General features: G+C 34.9%; 2 protein-coding genes, 1 long non-coding RNA gene and 1 pseudogene across 6 annotated transcripts; 1 reads left to right on the forward strand and 3 right to left on the reverse strand.

The window, feature by feature from the left end:
* Positions 1-6,963: 6,963 nt before the first annotated feature.
* Positions 6,964-13,198, forward strand: LOC18050673 (WD repeat-containing protein 26 homolog). 4 transcript variants are annotated; one of them, XR_002907093.1, is made up of 7 exons: positions 7,065-7,350; positions 8,376-9,201; positions 9,857-9,958; positions 10,583-11,212; positions 12,011-12,396; positions 12,692-12,880; positions 12,984-13,198. XR_002907093.1 is itself a non-coding variant. In XM_024190549.1 (5 exons), the coding sequence occupies exons 2-5, from the start codon at positions 8,404-8,406 to the stop codon at positions 12,224-12,226; spliced, it is 1,746 nt and encodes a 581-aa protein (XP_024046317.1). In that variant the 5' UTR covers positions 6,964-7,030; positions 8,376-8,403; the 3' UTR covers positions 12,227-12,545. The 4 variants fall into 4 exon arrangements, 3 of the variants coding, with proteins under 3 accessions (XP_024046317.1, XP_006448495.1, XP_006448496.1); XM_024190549.1 differs by lacking the exons at positions 7,065-7,350; positions 12,692-12,880; positions 12,984-13,198 and adding an exon at positions 6,964-7,030 and having other exon boundaries at positions 12,011-12,545; XM_006448432.2 differs by lacking the exons at positions 12,011-12,396; positions 12,692-12,880; positions 12,984-13,198 and adding an exon at positions 11,518-12,002 and having other exon boundaries at positions 7,060-7,350.
* A 2,352-nt stretch (positions 13,199-15,550) lies between these two features.
* LOC112100787 lies at positions 15,551-16,066 on the reverse strand. The gene is made up of 2 exons (XR_002907095.1): positions 15,897-16,066; positions 15,551-15,814 (listed from the first exon to the last, which is right to left on the reverse strand). It is a non-coding gene; the product is annotated as an uncharacterized LOC112100787 (long non-coding RNA).
* A 1,011-nt stretch (positions 16,067-17,077) lies between these two features.
* Positions 17,078-21,301, reverse strand: LOC112100785 (annotated as a pseudogene).
* A 102-nt stretch (positions 21,302-21,403) lies between these two features.
* On the reverse strand, positions 21,404-25,746 carry LOC18050674 (transcriptional repressor ILP1). Its single transcript, XM_006448437.2, has 3 exons — positions 24,440-25,746; positions 23,589-23,756; positions 21,404-22,933 (listed from the first exon to the last, which is right to left on the reverse strand). Exons 1-3 carry the CDS (start codon positions 25,562-25,564, stop codon positions 21,485-21,487), a joined length of 2,742 nt encoding a protein of 913 aa, XP_006448500.1. The 5' UTR covers positions 25,565-25,746; the 3' UTR covers positions 21,404-21,484.
* Positions 25,747-25,925: the final 179 nt, after the last annotated feature.

Here is a 25,925-nt window from a genome sequence, read left to right on the forward strand (position 1 = left end):
ATAAAATTTAATGTTCAGAAAAAGCCGTCTAGTATTAAGTATTTGGAATTAATTACCACCATGTGAACTTACGACGACACCATGACCAATAAATTTCCTAACAGTAAGAAGGAAAGGAACTTATGAAAATCAATAAGTTAGTTTAAAAAAATAATATGAAATGATTTAATTCGAACAAAATTCAAAGGGCTATTAAAGTTGCTAAGGAAAGACCTAAAAAGAGAGAAAGATAGCAGACTGAATCGTTAAAACTCTTAAGACTAAATAATCTCTACAAATAATAACATCAATATTAGTTAAGATCAAGGGTAGAGGCCATATAAAATTAGAGGGTGTCATGGCTCCTACAGAATTTTAATTTTTTTTGGGGTTTTTAAATAAAATATGAAAAATTAATGTAAAATGTCCACACTGACCCCTATATAATTAATGTATAAAGTTTATATATTAGATAATATTGTAATTTTACTATTAACCCCACTAATGATAGCATCAAAATACACAAGAAACAAATCAGTCAAGCCCAAAAGAGTCACTAACTATGGCATCAAAATAATTAAAACAAAAAAGAAAAAAGAAATCAGCCAAGACCCAGAACATCAGCCAACGAAGATCGTGAATAACATATCCCAAAAATCGCTAGCGACTCAACCAAAACCCCTCAATTTCTGACAATTTCACCGCAGCAAACATGAGAAAGTCATTATAAATTAATCAATATTTCAAAAGAATAAATACGGAGAATTTAGAAGTGAATACCAATTCTCCAAATTCTGAAAAATTCACTAGTTTCACTTGCCAATTCACCAAATTTTGGAAATCCACCTTTTAAATCTGCAATAATTGAGACAAATCCAGTTGATACTCGACTTTTGAAGTGTAATCCAGGATTGCATCCACAAATATGGGTTTATGATGTTTATCAACCAGATGAAATTCGCAAAGCATACTTAATGGTTGGTCTATACCGACCAAGACTTTGAGAGTATCTGAAATCTGGACCAGAAAAGCATCCCCGTCGTTTTCAATCTACATGGTTCGATTCTTTTCCTTCTTGGTTGGAATATTCACCTACAAAAGATGCTGCTTTTTGTCTACCATGTTATCTCTTCAATACACCATTTGCACAGTCAAAATATACTACTTATATTGTTGATGGATTTAATGGTTGGAGAAAGGTTAAAGATGGGAAAAATTGTGCCTTCTTTAATTAGTTGGAAAAGATCCCAATTCAACTCATAAAAAACCTGAAAAATCATGTGAGGATTTGGTGAGGCAATCTTTGCATCTATCATAGTTATTTAATCATTACTCTTCTCAAGAAATTGAAAATAATATAATGCGATTAAAAACTATAGTTGAAGCACTTAGATACTTGGCTTTTCAAGTTTGTTCTTTTAGAGGCCATGATAAGAGCAAAAAATCATTAAATTGAGGAAATTTTCTTCAATTACTTAAAGCATTTGCCTCTAATAATGAAAAGATTGCAAAAGTTATACTTGAAAAAGCTCCAAAATATGCCTCATATACATCACCAGATATTCAAAAAGAAATTTTACATGTCTTTCCAATAAAAGTGAAAAAGGAAATTCGTGAAAAAAAAAGAAGATGCAAAGTTTTGTTTAATTGTAGACAAATCATGCAAAGAATCGAAGAAAGAATAGATGGATGTAGTTAGGGATGGCAAAAATTCTCACGGAGACGGGTACCCTCGGGGATTTTCCCCATTCGGGAAGGGTATGGGGATAATTTCATACCCAATTTCTTATTCGGGGAGGGGACGGGAAAATTTTTTTACCCAATTTCTTATTCAGAGAGGGGACGGGGATGAGGTGGAATCCCCATCCCCTACCCATTTCCCCATTTTAATTTTTTAAAATTACTAGTAAATAAATAATAAAATTTAAATTATAAAATTATAAAAATTGGTAAAAATAAAAATATCAAAATATTTATATTATTAAACTTTTAGGCCTAATTAACTAATTAAAGTCCTAATTTTTTATTTAGGACATTAAAAAGACCGAGTAGATCCTAATAGCCAAACATTTTTTTAATTTTAATATTCTTTAAATATTTTAAACTTAAATCTATTTTTTATTTATTTTTAGATGTTATAATTGCCCACAACGAATCACAATTTTAATATCTAATCTAATTTAATCTAATATTTCCTTGTGATTTGCTTCGATTTAACTATTATGTTGTAAAGGGAATAGTCCACATTTATAAAGTGCCCACGCCACCATTGAAAAAGTTAATTTTGAATTTAAATTCGATTTTATTTGTAACAATTTTGCATTAGAGTATTAATTTGTTCATGATAGTTTCTAAAAGAAGTTTGTATCCCTTACATGTTGCGTTACTTACTAATTTAATGCATGTGACTTTTGTAATAGATATTAATGTAAGATATATTTCAAACTTTACTTTTATTTGAATTTTTTATTTTTATATGATTAACTCAAAATCGAAAAAAAAAATGTATTAGTTATTTGGGGATCGGGGACCCTCGGGGATCCCCTGTTATTATTCGGGGAGGGGATGAGGATTCTCTCACATAATTCTGACGGGGACGGGGAGGGGACGGGGGCATACGCAAAATATCGGGGATGGGTACGGAGAGATCGGTCCCCTCCCCTCCCCTCCCCATTGCCATCCCTAGATGTAGTATTAAGATTAGTTGATAGAGACGGTTTTATGCGAAAACATTTTTTTGGACTTGTTCATGTCTCTAACACTTCTACAATGACTTTGAAAGATGAGATATACTCTCTATTGTCTCATAATAATTTAAATATTCAAAATATTTGAGGGCACAGATATGATGGTGCAAGTAACATGCGAGGTTAGTTGAATGTTTTACAAACTTTAATTTTGAAAAATTGACCATGTGATTACTACATTCATTGCTTGGCTCATCGACTATAATTGGCTTTAGTTGCGATATCTCAAGAGGTTGTTTTTATTCATCATTTCTTTACTATGTTGATTTCTATTGTGAATATTGTTGGTGCTTTTTGTTAGCGCAATGATGAACTCAAACGTGCTCAAGCTGCTAACATTGAGTACATGATTTCCATTGATGAGCTTGAGAGTGAGAGAGAGCTTGATCAAATTGGCACTTTACAAAGGCCTGTGAATACTCGGTGGAGTTCTCATTTCAGATCGGTCTCTAATTTAATAAAAATGTTCAGCGCAACATGTTCTATTCTACTTAATATGATTGAAGATGGCACTAATGTTTTTCAACGAGGAGATATTGATGTTGTATATGAGGTAATGACTACTTTTAAGTTTGTCTTTATCTTGCACCTTGTGAAAGAAATTATGACAATCACTGATAAACTTTGACAAGCTTTGCAATCTAAATCTCAAGATATTTTACATGTTATACATCTTGTTTCATCAACTAAAGCACTTATTCAGAGGTGATGGCTGGACTACTTTACTTGATAAAGTGAAATTATTTTGTGAGGCAAGAAAAATAGATATTCTATAAATGAATGCTCATTATGTTGTAAGACAAGGTCGAGCTTAGCGTCAAGAAGATAACTTTACTATTGCAGAACATTACATAGTAAATTTATTTTATGCTATTATAAATTGCCAATTACAAGAGTAAAGTAGTCGATTTAATGAACATGAAGTGTAGTTGTTTATACTTAGTTTAGCACTTGATCCTCGTGAATGTAGGAAGTCTTTTAGAATTGGTGATGTTTGTCAATTAGCTGACGAATTTTATCCAGCAGACTTCACAAATGTTGATAAAATGAATTTAAAAATTCAACTTGAGCATTATGAGTATAGTATAGTTCAACATCTAGAGTTCAAAAGCTTGTTGACCATTTCTGACTTGAGCCAATGGTTAGTTAGTACTAGAAAAGCAACAATATTCCCCCTTGTCTATATAATAATTCTTCTTGTGCTAACTCTTCCAGTATCTACTGCAACTACCGAACGGTCATTTTTGGTTATGTGTATAGTAAAGACAAGACTTCACAACAAAATAGAGGATGAATTTCTTACAAACTCATTGATTATGTACATTGAAAGGGAAATTGAAAAAAATTAAGCATTGAATAAATAGTCAATGAGTTTCGAGATATAAACTAACGTTGTGTTCCATTTTAGTGTTGGAGATCCTGATTTTGTTAGGTTTAGTATCTTATGTTAAGAATATTTTTAGCTTGACGAATCTTCTTCCCTCAACAGTTATGATGGTTTTTTTTTAAGTTTTTATTTTCTTTTGATAGCCTCTGTGCTTTAAGACTTGAAATTTTGTATGGGCGGAAGCTCTTTTGCTTTGTAATTATCTTCCTTCATGAATTATAAATGTAATTTTTTTTTTCATATAGTATCTTACTATATTTTTTTTTTTATGATTTGGTTTGGTTGTAGTTTATGATCGGGTCATGTAGGAACAAGATTCAAGTCTACCAATCTGTTAGGATGCCTCAACTACATACATCACTACACTTTCACTTGACACTTATTGTAATGATAAACGGCTTGTCTCGCAGTGACCTCTTGAATTCTCAAAATTTCTGTGGCTCCATCCCCGCAGGGGCAGAGAACCCGTCACTATCTCAGCTGTGCTACCTTTAAAAACTGATGAATATCAAGAAATTAATTCTTACTAATCACAAAAACTACATATGAATATCAATATACGTTTATATTTTAACAAGTTAAGGATGTCGCTAATATCAATGGATAATTTAACTGAAAGAAGAGATTGATTGTAAAACTTTAATAGTATCATTGTTGGGATTCGCCACAAATGACTTGGTATATTGTTTTCACTAGTAGTTAGGTAGTAGAAACATTACACATAATTATCAGGGCTATTATTTCTTTTTCTTTTTCCTACCATAATGTTTCACAGTAATATTGGATACTCTTAAAATACTTCTAAACAAATTGTTAATATAATTTTATTTAATTTAGTTAAGAGTATAGTTATTTGAACTCATAAAATACTATTTGCATTTCATTTTAATAAATTTTTATATTACTAAAATATCCCAATAATTTTTTTATCACTACATATATATTTATTAATTTATTAGTAAGATAACTCAAATCTTATCGTATAACTTAATCTCCTTCTTCTCAACAATATCATTATCATTTCTTTCAATTTTTTTCTTGTTTCACTTTGCTTATAGGATCACTGCAAATAATATCTGCAAAATATAATACTTATTTGAGTTCTGATATTTGCCCTGGGTCAAACCCCGAAACTAAACAAAACGGTGTCATTTTGTTTTATTTTTTTCTTTTTTGCTTCTCCAAAACATTGCCGTTTCACTTACCATTTCCAATACCCAGAAGAAGATACCAAGTACGATTTGATATCACCCCCGATACTATTGCAGCAAACTTGGCTCCTTCCATGTTACCAGCTCCAAGTTCGTTTGCAACTCTTACTCCGCAGTACATATTTCATACATAACAAACACTTGCCGATCTATTTATCTCTCAGACACATGCAAATCATTGATAGCCAGGCCTTTGATGGCAATAGTGATTTGCTATTAATCTCTTGTGACTAAAACTTATTTGAGATCTGAGAGATATTACAGCCAGGCATTTGATTTAGGAAAAAAGAATTGAAAAAAAAAATTATAAAAGGGCAGCGAGAGTGTTACCCAGTTGAAGCAAAGAATGGAGAGGAATAATCATTTCCCAACCAATTATTTTAACTAATAAGCATGTGAAGAAATGAAGAAATGAAGAGATTTACGGTGAAACGAATCACAAATGACTTGCTCTTCTATCTGTCTCGTTCCCAAGTGAAACGAAGAGGAAGAGATTTACGGTGCAGCTCTTCATTTTGCAAATGGTAAGTGAAACGGCAACGTTTTGGAGAAGCAAAAAAGAAAAAAAAATAAAACAAAACAACGCCGTTTTGTTTAGTTTCGGGGTTTGACCCGGGGCAAACATCATTTTCCTACTTATTTTAATACATATAATATTTTTCCCTCAATGCTATGGTAGATTGTTGGCCATTTCAACGACCTCCAACTTGCTGAAAAAGAGTATTATGATTTGGATTATGAAGTTAACCAAATTTTCCAAATAAAAGAATGGAGAATAAAGAGAAGATAAATAAGAATGAAAAAGAAAAAAAAAACAAAGAATGGGTGGAGGGTTTCAAGAGAAAACTAAAATAGAATAAGAAAGATATGGTTAGGGTTAATTTTGGGATATCAAAGGGTCTATAGAGTAAAAGTTTAAAATTAATAATTTGGTAGTGGGCAAATTAAGAGAATGGATGTTAAGAAGAATTTGGTACTTTGCTTAATCACGAAGTGTCTGTTTGATATAACTTATTTAATGGATATAAGTGATTATTTAATCTCATAAGCTGTTATCATAATTTGTGTTGTTGTTTGATTGTTTTTTTTAATAGAGTTTTTGAAGTTTAAATAAGCTATTATGCATCTACTAGTAAAATATTAAATTTTGGGTTTTTGGGAGTAAATGTTAAAAAACTATTTTTAAATGTTAAAATATCTAAAATATCATCTAGTTATTTAGCAATCTTATTTTATTCTTTTAATAACATAACTTTAAAAAGTTTGTCTATTAAAGTAATTTCATAAAATTTTAATAAAAATTCTTATTGAAAACCAAATAATTAAAACTTTTTAAGTAAAAGCTCTACCAATAAAAGTTCTATTTAAATAAATTATATTTAAAAAATTATAACAAACGGAGCCTAAATCTCATGTCTACTAACCCTGCTTTATTTGCATTATAATCATTAACACCAAGTTAGACTTTCAAAATAAGAATGGGTGAAGTGTGAAAATTTCCATTGGGATAGTAAAGAAACAAATAATCACAGAAAACAAACACTAAAGTCGCAACCAAGCCATTTTTCTATTCAATGGTTGCATATTCTTGAATTCTTGAGGCGGTTACCAGCACGCCAAGATATATAAAATTCACATTTGCATTCGCATGTGGGCACATTTCTTGTATTTTCTTCAAGAGGTTTGCGCAGAAAGACAACAACGAGGTACGTGTACAATTGAACCCACACGTAACATACTGGTGGCATACACACACAGTCTCACATGCCTATGCCTGTGCTGTGGCTATCCTTTTTGAGCTTTTTCTTTCTCTCTATCCAATACAAGCTTTGATAGATTGATTCCTCTGCCAACTTCCCCAAAGAATCACATAAAAATTACATGATCTTGTTACCCCCCTTGTATTTATATTATTAATTTTGTTGTTACTCTTGTCTATACAATTACATTTACCTTTCGGTGCTCCGCTGTTGCCTTTTTCTTCGTCCTCTCTCTTTTTCTCTACTGTGCGCCTTCTCTCTTTCTGGTTATTTCCTCTTTTCACTCGTAATCGATTTCACGCGTTACTTTGTTGATTTTGCTTGTTGATTCTGATGATGGATGTACATATATATTTTTCGTTTTGCTATAGTTGACGGTATATTAGTTTGATTTTTTTTTGGTTCTTGGGTTCTTTATTTTGTTCGTCATCTTCTTTTGTTGGCAAGTAAACAAAATTCAGCCTTGGGTTGAACATTTCTTGTATTATGATGATGCTGATTGGATCTTGGTGCTTGTCCCATGTGTATCATACTTTGGTACTAATTGTTAGTGTCAATTTGTTATAAATGATTAATTGGTTCGTCATTAAAACTTCATGATGACTGTGGTTTCAAGATCTTTTCATTTTCAGAGATGCATTTTGTTTGTAGGTAAGCTTGGTGTTTACTATGATCATCAGTATCATCTAGTTTGATCAAATTCCAAAACTTTTCAGCTTCAGTCTTATATGAGTAATGATCAAACACTCTTTGAATCACATGGCTAGTGGCATTAGTCGGCTAAAAGATTTTGCTTTGTCAATGCCTGTAACAAATGCTTGTTTTGGTGTTAGGCCGCAATGTGCTAAGCGTAGAGTCGGATTTAGATAATTAACAACTGGCTCTTTCATTTCGTAAGGATTGGGTGATCATGTGTTTCTTTCTTTTCTTGTTTTCCTTGTCGTTCGTCAAACCAGTTTATTTCTCAAGGAGACTGATTGAACATTAAATTAGATGTTCTAGTTTTCATATTAAGTCTGTTGTCATATCATTGCGCATAGTGATTTTGTTTTTGCTTGATGTGGCTTATATAACATGGTGTTTTGTAGCTAAAATTTTGTGTCTCTCTATTCCTTCTGAGTCTCAATTGTTTATTTGTGCTCAATTATACTTTGCCTGCACTATGTGGAACATACCCTTTGGCTATTGCATGCCTGAATAGTGAATCTGAATTTCTTTTGGAAGTTTTTGATTGAAACCATCATCTGATCAAATTTTCTCCTCACATACTTTATTTCTTTTGATCTTTTAGAGTATATATGGGTTGACTTGGAAATTTCATGGGAGGTATAGAAGAGAGTGAACCACCCCTGAAGCGTGCGAAAGGGCCTGTAGCAGAATCAAAAAACTTAGCAGAAGACTCATCTGTTAAAGAATCTTCTGTTTGCTCTTTGGGAGACGTAATGGCTAGGCCACTAACCTCCCAAGGGGATGAAGAAACAATTGGTTCAAAAGGTGTCATAAAGAAATCAGAGTTCATCAAAATCATAACCAGAGCATTGTATTCACTTGGTTATGACAAGAGTGGGGCCCTCCTCGAGGAAGAATCAGGAATACCAATGCACTCATCAGTGGTTAATCAGTTCATGCAGCAAGTAATGGATGGCTATTGGGATGAAAGTATCATCACATTGCATATGATTGGTCTATCAGATGAAACAGCTGTGAAATCAGCATCTTTCTTGATATTGGAACAGAAATTTCTTGAGCTTCTAAGGAGGGATAAAGTTAGTGCTGCCCTAAATTCTCTGAGGAGTGAGATTGTACCTCTTCAAATCAATATGAGCAGAGTTCATGAGCTTGCATCCTGCATTATTTCTCCATCAAAGTCTTTAACACTTGGAGACTCTGGTCAAGATACAGAGGATGAAAAGTCAAGGTCAAAGTTTCTGGCAAAACTGCAAAAGTTGCTCCCTGCTTCAGTTGTTATTCCTGAAAAAAGGTTGGAACATCTTGTTGAAAAGGCTCTTGATGTACAACGGGATTCTTGCTTGTTCCACAATACATCAGATAGTGATTTTTCTCTGTATTCGGATCACCAATGTGGAAGAAACCGGATTCCTTCGCAAACTTTGCAGGTTAGACTTGACACTGTAGCGATAGTTGTTTACTTGTGATGCCTTGCATGCCCCATATCCGTTTCTTTTCTTGTTTGATTGGCTATGACATATTAGAGCATTGTTATTTTTCTTCCCTGTTATAAATAAAGATGATGCAGAAGAAAAGGGCATGATTGTTTTGTCTTGAGATTCCTTTTTGGCAGCTTGCTTAATGCAAAGGTTGTGCTCGATGGTGAAATATTTTGTTTGAATATGTGTGTTTAGGAAATTATTAATGGAACTTGGGATGTTTGTTGGTAACTTAGTTGATTAATATGAAATGGTTAGTATTTTGCAAACATTGGTGAGGAGGTGAGAGTTAAAAGAAATTCTGGAGTTCAAGTTGTGCTCATGTTGGACAATGATATCCATGAGGGGCACTTATTATAGAGTGGAAACAGTTTCCTTATGAAGATAGATGGTGTCTTATTTATAACCTCTTAATTTTTTTATCATTGTTGATATTGTTTTTATGACTATCATCGATAAATTAGTTTATGATACTTTTTTCACATATTATGTTACCTCGTAATATTTGTACCATGATTGGAGTGCACATTTATTGCAATGAATTGGTTTCGTATGACATTTGCAAAGGCTAGCATGACAATATCTCATTATACGAATGTAACAGATACTGGAAGCACACAGTGATGAAGTCTGGTTTTTGCAATTTTCACATGATGGGAAATATTTGGCTTCATCATCCAAGGATCAGTCAGCAATTATATGGGAGGTAAGTTCTCTTTTTGATTATTGGCTTTTGGTCATTGACATGCACTTTACAACCTCAGTGATAACTCCTGGAAATCTTGCCCATATGAGCACAACATTGGTGATTAATATGCACTGGCCCTCATTTTCAAGCTTTCTATTTATTTATAGATAAAATGTGGAATTTGATAAGGACTCTATTTGCCCTAATGTGGTTTGATGGTGTAAAGTGTAGGGACAATACTTGGAAACTATTTGAGCAGATTTAAAGCAACCTATTTAACTTGACCGCAACTTTATTTAATATTTTATACATCACAAATTAGTTGTTCAGTCCATCTCTTGGATTTCTCCTTCCTTCCCAACTACATTCTTACTTAAAAAGTAATCGTTTTGAATTCAGAGTGTTGTAGTCAATCAAACGACTTAAGCTCTTGTGAGCTTTCAAATCCAGATCAAATGTGAACAATGGCCATTGTTGACTTAAGAGTTTAAACTTGGTAATCACTAACCTGACCAACATGACATAATCTGTATTTCAGTGTAACCAATAGCATTGCTATTATTTATGCCCAAATAAACTAGTTGTTTCAGTATAGTTTCCCACTATTCTCAATTGATGAACTTAAGATTTTCTCTTTTTAAGGTAAAAGAGGATGGTCAGGTGTCACTGAAGCATAGACTAAGTGGTCACCGGAAACCAGTGTTTACAGTATCATGGAGCCCTAATGACCATCAACTTCTTACTTGTGGACAAGAGGAGGCTATCAGGCGTTGGGATGTTAATTCTGGAGAATGTCTCCATGTTTACGAGAAAACTGGTGTTGGCTTGATTTCTTGTGGATGGTTTCTAGATGGTGGAGGAATTTTTGCTGGAATGACTGACAAGAGCATCTGCCTGTGGGATTTGGATGGAAGAGAGCTGGAATCTTGGAAAGGGCAGAAGACTCTAAGAATATCAGACATGGCTATAACTGATGATGGAAAGAGAATAATAAGCATATGCAGAGAAGCTGCTATTCTCTTGCTTGACAGGGAAGCTAATTTTGAGAGGTGGATTGAAGAGGAGGAAGTTATCACTTCATTTTCATTATCAAAAGATAACAAATACCTGCTGGTTAATCTTATAAACCAAGAAATCCATCTCTGGAGCATAGAAAGTGATCCCAAACTTGTTTCAAGGTACAAAGGTCACAAACGTGCTCGATTTGTTATTCGATCTTGTTTTGGTGGATTTGAACAAGCATTTATTGCCAGTGGGAGTGAGGATTCACAGGTAAATATTTTCCTTTCTTTTTCACCTTTTGCTAAGAAGATAAATTATACAAGCATGAAGGGTGCTTGATTAACCTATTATTTATTGTGAATGGGGTAAACAAATTAGAGAGAGAGAGAGAGAATCCAATTAGGAATTTTTTGATATTCTCAAAATTATATTTACGTAATTATGTATATACTTGCTGGAAATGGACACCATTCTACTCAAATGATTTGGCCAGGCGGGCTTGTGAATATTATTTCTAAAAGTCCATTCTTACTTTTCTTTCTCAACAATAAATATTGATGGTACTATCTTTGCAGAATGTGCCAGAAATTCTATTAAGTGAATCTGTTGCTGCTGCTGCTGCGTCGTCTTTAGATAATTTTGTTTCAAGTTATTTCTGCCTTCATCTTTTCTCCTTTTATTTGTATTCAGCAACAATGCTTAAATATTTATGTTTTTGATTGTAGAAGTATTGATATTGTTCATTTTAGTAATAGAATACCGGACAACGTTATTCCTTCAATATATGTAAGGAATAAGTGAATTCATGATATGATACCATGCGGCCTTCAAACTGGCTGATTCTAAGAGTTGTGAAAATCGTGGTTGGATTTTCCCTACAGAATTTTGTTCTAAAGCATAAAACATTTCTCTCCTCTTCTCCCTCTGTCCTGACAGCACACTTTGTACTCATTTTGTTGGTTACTCTCTCTACTTTTTCTGTATTAGTAGTGTCTGGTGTGTATCTTTTTTGTGTATGAAAGATGTAATTTAGATTCACATTTGAGGCATTCCCATTTATTGTTATAGGTGTATATATGGCATAGATACACAGGAGAGCTCGTTTTGGCATTGGCAGGCCATTCTGGATCAGTTAATTGTGTGAGCTGGAATCCGGCAAATCTTCACATGTTGGCTTCGGCCAGTGATGATCGTACAATTCGAATATGGGGCTTAGATCAGATCAATATGAAGCATAGAGACCAGAGCAATGGCATTGTTCACCACTGCAATGGAAGAATTTGAAACAATTGCTAGAGCCAAAATTCCTTGAACGTCGTCATACAGAAATGTTCTTCTTTAGTTCATTTACATTTGTGTAAATTCTTTGAATGATTTGCTTACGTTCTTGGCATCTGTGGCAGGCAAAAAGCAAGTCATTTATGTAGCTGCTATCTGCCAATAGATAATACAAGGTTGACATCCATTGCCTTTTAATCTCTCTTTCAGTTCGCTTTAGATTTAGAAGCTGCACCATTAGATCAGTGATTTGTCTTCTTTTCCTGTCATTATCTTGTCTTCTTCCAGATTTCAGAAAAAAGAAACTTTTCTTCTTCCTAGAAAAGCTACTATTGAAATGCGTACTTTCATCTGGAAAATTGTGTAATGTTTGCCATCAATTCATAGGAAGAATAGTATTGCCATCACTTCATATGACTATCAAATATAAAATTTTGCTTGAAACTGATAGCAATCACAATCTTAATTCAGGATGATATGAAAATAATTAAAGCTGTGAAGAAATTACTTTGCATGGTGCTATCCTCTGGATCCGGCTTTTATCAAAGCTTTGTGACTGGAGTCAGTACATACATCTTGCATGAGTGACCGTTCACTTTAGCAGTCAATTTCCCTTGAAATTTTGTCTCAAGAGTACGATGCTGAGAAAATAAAAATTGAGTGAGTTAATCACCAAAAAGCATATTTTATTAAAGCAAGAAGTTATGTTTTACTCTCTCTGACATTTGACTGAAATATCTGCTTAATTTCTTACCTCCCAAAGGTCTCTAGCTTCAAACAATGTATTATTTGACTTGATGCCAATGTCATCCCAATGTGCTGTCATCATGGAACTAAAAGTCTTTCGGCTCTCGAGCAGAACAACTATTCTGTTTCCAGAAAGAGGACCAGCCCATATCTGTTGATCACTAATTGCTACGAAAATGATGAGAGAGAGGAAACTTAAACTTCATAATCTATGCTTAGAAACTTCTAACACTTGGAGCCTACCATTCTTTCTCCTTGCATTCTAATTTTCTGGGGTTTTTAATTAAATATGCCTTAAAAGTATGGTATTTAGTTAAATATACTCAATGCTTGAAAATTATCTAAATATGCCTTTTTATGTGGTACATTGTCTAAAATGTCCCTAAAGAAAAATATAAAACACACACAACTCACAATACTCTTTACTTCACTCTTTAACTCCACACAACAAAAACTCATACTACACTCAAAATCACTCACAAACAGCTAATGCACTGAGATTTTTGTTTGCAGCTGGGTGTATTATTCATCCCATGAATAAGGTATTTGAAACTTTTTATTTTTTATTTTGGGCTATCTATTCAATTTGTTGACATTATATTATTTTTAGGGTTTTGTTTGGTTTGTGATAAACACTAAAGCAACTCATATTTTCATTACATTTGCATCATATGACTGTTATTTGATGGATTTTATAACTACATTCGTTAAAACCTGAAGTTGTTGTCAATTTTTTCGACTACTGTACCCGACATACACGACAGTAGTCGTGTATGTATGTATTTACATGACCATAGTCGTAAAAATGTGCAAAAAAATTCAATTATTATGACACCTTTATCATTCTATTAGTTCAAAAAATATATATTTTTCACTATATATATCATTTTACTATTACTGGACTATAGTCATGTATGTTAATAAGTTACACGACTACTAGCGTGTACGTATAAACTTACATACTATAATTGTATATATATGTAAAATGTTCCAATTGGTATGAGATCCCAACATTTTTTTAAGAAGAAATATGTCCTTTGATTATTTACCGAGTCATGTATTTTTGCAACTTACACGACTTCTGTCATGTATATATGAATTTACACGACAACAATCGTGCAAGTTTGAAAGATATAGTAGTTGTTATGACACCTAGCATTCTGTTAGTACAAAGATTATAGTTATATTTTATTAAATATATCATCTGACTGTTTATAGAACTATAGTTGTGTATTTTAGCAAGTTACACAACTATTGTCGTGTAAATTATCAATTACACGATGTCAGTCGTGTAAATAGGCAAACAGATCCACACTTCATTATAAATCTTATGAACATGCATTAGCTGTTTGTAGGTATCGAGAAACATTGTCTGTATATGACATGTGTTCTCGTTACTATTCTAGTGAAGCATGGGTTGCAGCATACGCAGAAACAATATATCATGTTGGCACAGAAGAAGAATGAGAGGTTTCAGAAGAAATGCAAAGTAATGAGGTGTTGCCCTCTGTGGAAAAGTGGAAAAATGGTCGGCCACAACAAATTAGGATACCATCACAATGCAAAAAGATGTTACGCCGTAAGTGTGGTAAGTGTGGTTCTCGAGGACATAATCGACTAACTTGTAGTGCACCAATCCCACTGTCTAACAATGAGCCCGTAGTTAGACCGAATGAAACATAAACAAGCACATGTACTACTATGAACCTTATATACTTGTTATTTTTTATTGTTTTAATTTTTTTAATATCTTTCATATTTAGTGATAAATTTCTACCTTTTTGTTTCGCAGATGAATAACCGTGTTTGTGTGGCTTTCTAAGAATAAGTATTGAAGGGAGGCGACTAGAGGCTTATAAAATATGGACCGAGTGTTTGGGTTGAATATGCCAAAAATTTATGATGAATGTTAAACAACTTCTATTGTATTACGACTTATTTACGATTTCAATAAGTATTGAATTTATGTTATTTGATAAGCAACCGGACTATAGTTAGTTTCATTTGTTTGAAGTTTGATATGTTTAAAATCTATATTGATTGTGTCATCAATATAATGAATGATTGAAAAAAGTTTTTATTCTGTGCACATACCCGAGTACAATCGTGTATTTTGGCTGTTACAGAACTGCTCATGTTTATTTCTAAATACTTGACTACAACCGTGTATCTGTGCAAATACCCGACTGTCACAGAGAGCTTGTCATGTTTATTTCTAAATACTCGACCATAGTTGTGTATCTGTGCAAATACCCGACTGCAGTCGAGTATTTTGTCACATAGAGATTATTATATTTATTTCCAAATACCCGACTGCAGTTGTGTATCTGTGCAAATACCCGACTGCAGTCGAGTATTTTGTCACAGAGAGCTTATTATGTTTATTTCCAAATACCCGACTGCAGTCGAGTATTTTGTCACAGATAGCTTGTCATGTTTATTTCTAAATACCCGACTGTAGTTATGTATCTGTGTAAAAACTCGACTGCAGTCGTGTATTTTCTTACAATGTATTTCCTGTGCATATATGGCAATCATGTTATATCACATAGATTGTACAAACTATCTTATCTATCATTAATATAATTAACAAAGAAATAAATTATATTAATGTTGTCAATTGTCTTTAATGACATCAAATATCAACAACATCCTCATCATAACTATTACATCTCATAATCCAAAAAATGACACTACAAAGTTTATTTCCATGACTTATGCCCAAATAATTTTAAAGCCAAGGCTTGTCGAAATTGTGTAACATGATCTTGTTGGCAATATGAATTGACATCAAGTCCATGGGCTAGGACCTTCAAGTACCGCAACAAAAATGCTCCACAATCACCACTAAAAAATTCATATAAATCAATTGTTAAAAATTATCATTCTTATTATTATGTTCAAAACACATTATATATATAGTACATACCCTGATTTTTGTTGCGGGATGTCACGCATTCGCACGATGGGCCAAGGAATTTTCGAAATAACCTCACTACAGTCTGGATGTGTTTCGTGATATGCTATCTTTCGTGACATACCAATCGAGTAAATCATTCATTATACGACTACAGTCGAGTAAAACATGCATTGATCTATAATCTACTATATAAACCATAGATTTTTTGTAACATTGGAAATAAAGTGTTCATACCCGACGTATGTCCAGTGAAGAATTCTTTACAAACTACAGTCCAGTAAAGAACTAATTATGCGAATATAGTGGAGTAAAGTGTTCATACCCGACTACTGTCGAGTAAAGTATTCATCACACAACAACAGTCGTGTAAAGAATTCTTTACTCGACAGCAGTTGTGTATGAAATTCTTTACTCGACAGGTAAAGAAATTCTTTATACGACAGCAGTTGTGTAAAGAATTCTTTACACGACAGCAGTTGTGTAAAGAATTCTTTACACGACAGCAGTTGTGTAAAGAATTCTTTACACGACTTCGGAGTAAAAGTCAGGTAAATAAATGCTTTATACAACTGCATTGGAGAAATCTTTACACGACTCCAGGGCAAAAGTCAGGTAAAGAAATTCTTTACACAACTGCATTGGAGGATAGATTATAATAACAACTAAAAAAAAAAAAGAAATTGAGCTGCAAATCACAACCATAGACTACACATAGTAGAATACAAATAATTAAATTAAATCAATAAAAAATATAAACAAATTAATTGGTGAGATGTATCAACAGTGAATTGTTCAGCTCCTCAATCAACTTTAGTTATGGCTATTTTATGTGATTTCAACATTGAAGTATTTGCAGGTACTATACAGACCCATTATAGTTCCCAATCAAGAATATGGAATTTGTCTCGACAACTTGAATAACAAATCTCTGTACTTCCCAGTTTCAAAGTACTGGTAACAAAAACACATTTTGGCAGTAACACATTTTTCCAGTTTTTCCATAGTTCTCATCACCTTGTGACAAATTTGTAAACCACAAGTTATTCCTCTTTTTCTCTTTTCTAATCTAACATTATTAATCAAATAAAATGCAATTAATTTGTTCAATGACTTTATCACAGCTTCATGAACTAATTTTAAGACAACTCCTAGTCTTAGTTCTCAACTGCAAGTATTGAAGTTGGGTTGATTATTTCTCGATAGAAGTGACACCAAAATCGAAATTGATGTGCATTTTATATTTGTAATTTGCCCAAAAAGAATTAAAGATTCAAGAACCTTGCAAGGTGAGAAAGTTGTCGTGTGTGCAAATGTGGTCCATTTAAATAAAAATGAAATTCTGGAGACGAACAAAACAACAAAATGTACACGTTGCCATCTGCATTCACTCAAAACTCAATTCGCTTAACCGGGCCATATACTCCTCATAGATGGAAAGTAAAATCTCAGTCCCACCTAACATTTCCACAGATATTAAATTGATAAATTACCTTCAATTTTTCGTTTTACTTGTTTTGCCGCGTTTCGATGAGAGTGTAGAAAAATTGTTGTAAAATGGCAGGAATTTGTAAAATGGAAAATGAGACGCTGAAGGAGAGTGGGGGAATTGCAACTACTGGTTTGCATAGAAGCGGCGTCGTTTTACTTGTTTTGCTGCGTTTCGGCTAGAGTGTGTAGAAGAATTGTTGTAAAATTGCAGGATTTATAAAATGGAGGAGGAGAAATCCAGAAAAAGGGGTTGAAGGAGACGCTGCTCATGAGAGAATTGGGGGTTTTGTTAATTGGTTGTGGTAGTTTAGTTGATTTAAATTTTTCATTAGGTTAATTTCGTAACTGCACATTAAAAAAAGCATATACTGGAATTTTGTTAGTATGAGGGTGTTTTTAGATAAATACCCTATTTTTAGGGTATACCACGGACAAATCCCTGTAACTTTCTTTGCTTGAACACCCAAAGGATCTATCAAAATTCAGCAAATTCATATGTAAATATATTGCTTGATTGCTGATAATCATCTAGTATCAATGAAACCAGCATTGCTGATGAAATGATACCTTGATTAACAGCTATAACCTCCTCATTACCAATAATTGGCATGGTTTCTGCGGTAAGATTTCCTACATCGCATCCTAAAAGAAGTGGAGCCTGCAACATAGTACGCAAACATAAATGAAAAAGAACCCCTACATAGGTGAAATAATGGGGCTTATTCAGTGGATAAGTAATCAAGCAATTACCTTAGAGATAGCCCAAATGCTGAAATGCACTACATATTCATTGTACTTCATCCCACCATTGCCGACTTCTAGCATGTCTGGATCTGTTAAGAAGGAACAGATATCATTCAAATCACTGGAAGATGATGTACTTCATACTGACTGTAGCATTTACATTTCATTTCTACCCAAAACAACTATGGATACTCAGTTTTTAACCATCAGAAGCCTGTAGTATATCTGTACTGACCATTCCAACCACCAGGCTTGGCGTGATCAGCGTACACTTCATTCATGTCAGCAATTGTCAGCATTCTACAGGATGCCATACAAGAACCATTTAAATTCTTCATTGATCTCTGAGTTTTAGATTGCAGACTTTGTCAACTATATGAACACAACTTTGTAAGAAATTATTAGACAAACTAGATAAGTCAAGAATCCGATTTTCCTGTATAACAAAAAAGTGGTAGATGTATTTTTTTTTCTCACCTTGCCCATGAGTCTGAAATGTCATCGGTAATCCTCCAGCTGTTTCCGATGTTAGAACCCCATAGAGCTGGGCGCATGTCCCCCCTAGATAATGTGAAGAAAATAATTCAGAATTTAGACTTCCGAATAGAGTTAAGCCAAGTTAACACATTGCGTGTGACAGTAGTACCATTCACACATAGAGAAAAAGATGGGGCGCCCTGCCTTCTTCAAAGCATCGGACATTGCTCGGTACCTAACAGGAAATGATATTCTACTATTCATGAACTTCATCTTTCTACGGTCTAGTGGATATACAAAAAATGGAAAGTTGATAATTAAATAGAGTCGTGTTTAAGGTCACCTTATAGTTGGCCTTGTGTCATCATTAAAACAGTTGTCATACTTTAAGTAATCAATTCCCTGCTCAAAAGCAATGTTACTCTCTATTCTATTATCCAATGAATTTGAAATTAGTACTGAGTTTAAAGTATTGATGGTAGGTTAATGCCTGCATGTTCTGCATTCATACCCATGAAGCAAAGTTTTTGGCATCTTGTTCTTCATGACCGAGTGAACCTGGCATTGTCCCTGAGCATGTTTGGTACCTTTACCAGTACAAAGAGAAATGAGTAAATTGTAAATTTTCTTATTTCTAACTTTGACAGGATCAACAGACTGAAGATTGTAGTTTGTTAAGTAATCATCTTCTAATGTAACACAATAAATTTTGTCCATGTATCGGCCATCGGTCCAAATGTTTCAATTTGTTTGTTTAGTTGTCCATTGAGGTCCTTTATCCTTGAAAATGTTCCGGGAATCATTTAAAGGATTTTAACAAAAGAATTCTAATCAGAGAAATTTAAAAGCTCACCCTGAATCTGCTTAAATTCCTAATTTGAGGCCCTTGCTGTGAACATAATCTGCAAGAGCTTTGATCCCAGATGGGAATGTAGTCTTGTTAGCAACTAGATTACCCTGACATTGATTAGGTAATGGTTGAGCAGCTATTTGAGTTAGAGAATCAAACATATGGAATGAACAGGATAGAAAAATCTGTGCAGGGCAATAACAAAGTATGATATGTTAATTATAGAGTAAAACACCTTGTTATAAAGGAATGACAGCTTATCATTGCAAGTTTAACTGATCATAATTGAGTGGAAGTCATCCTAAATGTTTCAATCATGAGCAACATGGACTATTTTGCCATAAATAACGAAAAAGAATAAATGATTTTATTGGTCTCTTTCAAATTTCATTTTCATTTACTCTCCTCTGGTCATCTCTTCCTCAACTGGCTAGAAGAACTGGAAAACATCGAACTCAAGGTCATCATATTCTAGCTATAATTTTGATGTCAGAACAAATATTCGGCAAAACCAGCGGCCACTTGTAGCTCTTCCAGAGAACTGATTCTGTATTGCTACTGAGAAGTTTATGTAGTAAAAACGAATGAGCTTTTGCAAAATTAAGGTAAACTTATCTGGCAAAATAAAGTATGAAAGTAGCTTATTTTACTTTAACATCTTCGATCATAGGGTGCCATTTCTGGAGAGATTTGAAGGGAATTGAAGGAGAGAATGGAAACAAACCTGAGAATCACGACTTGACTCCCCCCAACAATCATCTGAAAAATAAAAGAAGAGTGCATTGTAAGAAAAGAATTCATTGATACATGCAATGTAAACTTAACCATCACAGTGATTAAGATGTTTTTCCAAGCCAACTAGTTACCTATGTTGACATACTTATATCCAAGCTTGGATAGTCCGCTTGATACAAGGACATCAGCTGTTATAGACAAAATTAATGTAATAATTAGCTATGTTGTAACTGTATAGTAACTTTAAGTAAAATGCTCGCGGGTGAGCAAGGCCATCAACTCACCTGTTTCTCTAATGATCTTCTCGTTGATCTGGCAATGGAAGTGATTCCAACTATTCCACCTATCCCGAAGATATAAATGAATTAGCTAACTTCAGAATTATGTTGCCTTCAGGGGAAGACTAATCGAAAACTCATGTTTTTGACAAAGTTACATATAAACTGCAGCTAAAGCAACCTTATCAACCGTAACTTTGACAAGAATCTGGAAATAGCAAACGGTATGCAAATGAGATTAATGTATTTGCATAGAGAGAGAGAGTGAGGGGAAAAAAAGGAGAGGAAGTGAATACCCCATGGGAGGAGTGAGACCAAGACCATTACTGAGAAGATTTCTCCTGTCACTACCATTGCTGTCTGCTGCAGATGATGAGACTATGAAGAGGACTGCAAGTAGGAACAAACAAGGAGCATAGCATCTTTCCATCATCTTCTTAGCCAAATCGTCAAATATCCATTGTAAGTTATGATTGATCCCAGCCTTTATAATATACATATCACTGCCATTATTAATGCCAACACGTGCTTTCTAGTCGAGCACACCCAGTAATGCGAACTTTGGGGCTTCTTTGCAACTTGTGCTAAAAAATAAATGGACTTCATGCCTACCACTTACTGATTTGGTTCGCTTTATAATACATGAGTTAGAAAAGTAGCGGAAAATCTTGTGAAAGTTGAAGAGAATACTAGAAACTTTAGTTTATTCTAAACCTCCGATCTGACGAAAGCGCTTCATGAGTTAATAGTGGTTACAAGGAAACGTCATGTGATAGTAGTAGCATTCTTTTTGCTACCTGAAGTCCCAATAGTTCAAAAGTTTTCGTCTGTGTCTGTCCAAATCTGTGGTAACATCAAATGAAATACTCGGTAATAAAGTACAACTCTTCGTTTACAGCATTTAAAACGACCATGCAATCCATCCATGCATGAAGACATTAAACGAATCAAATATTGCCTTTTTCTACAAAATTTTTTAAAACAACCACACGGGTTTCCAACAGTCCAAAGTAGGCAAGTTTATTTCACAAAGCCTCCTTGAGATGGAAGGTCCTAGCTATGTCCCTGGCATTATCATACTCATTGAGTTCAACTAGCATCTTCTTCAGCCGACGGGCAAGTCCAGCCGTCTCACTCTCTGTTACACCAGGCAAATGCTTCTTCTCCAGTGTCTTTGCTAATGATAGCATGAAATCCACCAGTGGTTGCAACTTGTGGCAGCAGCTTCCAGTGACGCTTGGACCTGCCCAGACTCCGGATAAAGAAGCAACAATTCTTTCAGTTCTTGAAATGGCATCATGAACATTTGAAGCAATGCTTCGAACATGAGGCAAAACTTTTCTACACAAAAGCTCATCGAGAGCAAGCTTTTCTAAAATTGGCAAAGCAAAAACTTCTTTCCACAAGCAGATATTTCGCATCAAACGAACAGACACCCCAAAACGGTATGCCGCAATTCGTGCTGAATTGGGAACAGCACTCATTGCAAGTGGGCTCCATGTGGGAACCGCAATGTTAGCAACTGCTTCAGCTAGGCGGGTGTGAATAGCTACTAATAGATCTTTCAAAGCCTCACTAGAAGTAGGAACATAAGCCATAACCAAGATTGTGGCAGAAACAACATTCTTCGTCTCCCGTGTACTGAGCATGTCCCAGCAGTAGGCAATATCATGGTGCAAAATTGGGAGTGCAACCTTTTCCACCAATGTGGGAACAAGGTTTGCATCAGCATCATCATGGGCGAAGTCTTCCCCATCCTTGGGTAAACCATAATTGAACAGTAAATTATGCCATTTCATTTCAGAAAAATCGGCATCCTCATGGAGAGGGTCCCACTTCAGAAGCTCCAGCCTCACATATGGAGACATGATAGCAGGAGTACTTAGTGACATATAGGCATCACGGTAGCTTGATGAATAGTCTCTCTTCCATTTCTCAAACCTTTCTTTTACCACTGAAAGTTGGGAGTACTCCTCAGCTGCATCACTAAAAATATGTTCAGCAGTCTTGAGCAACTCCTCACGATTTGATTGGTATGCTTCAGTCTCGCTATCACTTTCATCAGTAGTAGATTCTCCTTCCAGTTTCTGCGAAGAAATGTCTGCATCCATGGATGATAATTGCTTTAAATCAAATCGGGTTCTCCTATGTTGACGCGATTCAGCTCTCCGCTCCATATCCCTACGTTTCTGCAGGTTCATATCTCTACCAAATTCATCCAACTTCACTGGTAAATTTGTTTGTTCCTTGATGGCGGCAGCAGCAGCAGCCTGAGCTGCACTACTTGCAGCTGTGAGCTTAGAAGCACTGTTTCCACGATCACCGATAAATAATGTGGCTGCTTTTATAGCTGCTTCTACCTCAGTCATTTCATCGTCATTATCAGCAGCTCTTCTCTCTAAAATGGCAGATGCACGCTCTTTATTGAGTTTTTGCATCTCTGCTTCAAGTGTCTCAATGTAGGGTGCTTTATCCTGAAAGTGGGTATTATAACAAAAAATTAGTACAGATCAATAAGCGATGCTCTCACTACAGATACCCAAGAACACATAAGAACAACAAGGGAATAAACCACTAAACATAGGATTCATAGTTGCTGTAGTTTTTTTGAAATTATATAAATTGGAATTTACACACCAAATCACAGGCAGTGAAGATGTAGGACTTTATGTTGTTCTAGTAATTTGAAATACTAATAACTGACTCAAGATCTTTCAACCTGGTAAACTCTAAATAACTAAGATACAGGAATTTACATAATATTGCTGTTCACATCAACCATCTCGGTTATAGACAAACTAATCCTCCAGGGCTTTACCTCTAGCTTACACCCCTTTAAGTTACATCTAGTATTACAGGTACACCACTGTGTATACAAACTATATGTATATATAGGGCTGCACTCTATTGACTATTATCTCTGTATGCACTTTGTCTATACATAAGTGGCTTCAAATAAACATAAAATTGCATGTCTGATAACAGAAACTAATGAAATCTGTTATGTTTAAGACATGAAAATGTAAGAGGGAGAGAAGACAGAAAGAAATTTTTGCAGGAAAAAACAAATAAACCAGACACACACCCAAAAAAAAAAAAAAAAAGTGGTACATAAAATTAGATTCTTACCTGCAAAAAATCACATATAACAGACACGTAGTCTCGAAGCTTCTGCATGAAGATGAACCTCTCACCAGCAGCAGATAAAGAGCTTTCGAGATCAGTAATTTTCAGGAGCGAGGAAGACAAATCTTCATCCGTTTTTTTCAGTGATGACATAGTTCTAGCATGAGATTCCTAATGAGAAAACAGAAGCACAGAGTAATAAGCATATAATCCAGTCAAACTCATGTAACATCAATTAAAAGTACCCTGCCAAAACTGAGCTTGAAGCATTGAGAGCATTTCAGTAACAGAATAAGACATGTCTTTAAGATTAAGAGTTTGCCTAAAATATCTTTTTGCTTTTGTTTAGAATTATTTTATTTCTCCAATTCCAGGGTGGGATTTTGTTTTTAGTTAGACATAAACATAATAAACTACCGATAAAAGGTTGGAACAGAAGGAAGGGAGTCATCTCAACAACTGGGGAAAAAAATTGAAAAAAATATATAAAGAAGAAGAAGAAGAAGAGGACAGCAGTTTCCTGAAATGCTTATCAGTTTTTTCTCTTCAAGTGTGTTATGTGTCATGCTATGCTTTACATTTTCTAACAAAGATAGGGTTAAATAAATTTATGACAACTGCATCCTACTTGTAATATGCACCATTGCACAAGGTATATCCAAACAACCAATCAAGTGAATAAACTGCTAAGGGAATAGAGTATCATAGAATTCATTATTTCAACATTTCTTGTTATTAAGTTTCTCCTTTTCTGTTTCAAATAGCTAATCAGCATATTTCTCATATAATAAACACAGATTGGCAATTTTTAATTCCAAATTCAGATTCGATTTCAATTCCAAATTCCAGCATACCTTTAACCTATTGACATTGGTCTGCAAAGCTTTCATAGCACTCTCAGCTTTCTGAGCTATCGACATGGTATCCAAACCTTGTGATGCCCCAATAGCTCCTCCAATACTTGGAATAGGAGTCACAGTTGTCGGGTATGAAAACTGCTGTTGCTGCTGGGGCATAGCAACACTAGAGCTAGTATTAGCACCCACCCTGACCGAACTATCATCAATCCTCTTCCCTAAACCTTTCCTCACCTGCTCCTCTTCCCACATCACATCTTCATCAACATATTCATAATCATTCTCCACTCTAGCGACCACAGGCCTCTCATCTTCATCCACATCATCATCTTCAAATACACCTTTTTTCTTCTTCCCACTCGCAGTCCTCTCTCCGAACATCGCCACTCGCCTCGGAAACTCAGGTTCCTCATCGCTCGAACCCTCAGCATCCCCACGAAGACTACTACTCCCTCCATCCAACGGTATATAATCTGGTGCTTTCGCTCCTGATTGCCTCAGTCTATCCTTCTTTGCCCTAATTGCCTTAATTTCAGCCTCGTCATAAATAACCCCAGATTGCACCGCAATTTTCCCAACACCCAACGAAGCAAATCTCTTCTCTGTCTCAGCTTTATGATCAGAATCTGAATCCGACGAATCTCGAGATGGTTTCTGTTGTACCCGAGTCAAATTCGAATCTTCAGGTTTAATAGAACCCCTGAGAACAACTACAGGTTCGGCCGGGGGTTTTGAAGATGGGGCCTTCAGGGTTTTGGTGTTCTTGCGAAGTTCAAGAAGATATTCTTCAGTGTAAGTCCCAGCTTGGGCCTGAACATTGGACAGAAGTGAGGTTGAAGAAGAAGTAGCAGAAGAAGATTGACGTTCCTTTGAAGCTGTAATCTTGTGAGACGAAGAGGGCTTGCTAAGACGAGAAGAGGGTCGGGTTCTGTCTCTATTTGACGTTGGGATTTCGGATTTTTCTTCTTCGTCGTCGGCGAAGCTGAGAAGTTTCTTAGGTTTTGATGAAGATGGGGGTTTCTTCGTGGCGGTGGTTGTGGCGACGGAAGGAGTGTTATCGTCGTTGTTGTCTTCGTCGTCGTCGGCACGGCGGCGGAAGTTTCTTGCTCTGGAGCTGCTCATGCTGTGAATTGTGATTGTTGTTTAATTAATTATTTGGAGCTCCAGATTCAAATTGTTAGGTTTTGCGCTCTCCGTCTGTGATTTTGCGCCGCGCGCGAGTACTTTGCGAAGGGAGTTTACGTTGGTTGTGTTCAGTAAAATATCGCAAAATCAAAAGGAGCGAATTGTCCTTTGAAATATGGAAATTAAAAGCCGAAATCCCAAATTTGTCCTCACTAATTGGAGAATCTTTTGGGCTGAACCCAGCGACCATTATTTTCAATCTTTTTAATGTGCAAAAATCAATTAATGTTGTATTGAAAGACGTCTAACCCTTTGTTATTTATGAACTTCACATTCATTTAATTTTTTTTAATATATA

The sequence above is a fragment of the Citrus clementina genome, unplaced genomic scaffold (genome assembly GCF_000493195.1).
Source record: "Citrus clementina cultivar Clemenules unplaced genomic scaffold, Citrus_clementina_v1.0 scaffold_2, whole genome shotgun sequence".
Lineage (NCBI taxonomy): Eukaryota > Viridiplantae > Streptophyta > Magnoliopsida > Sapindales > Rutaceae > Citrus > Citrus x clementina.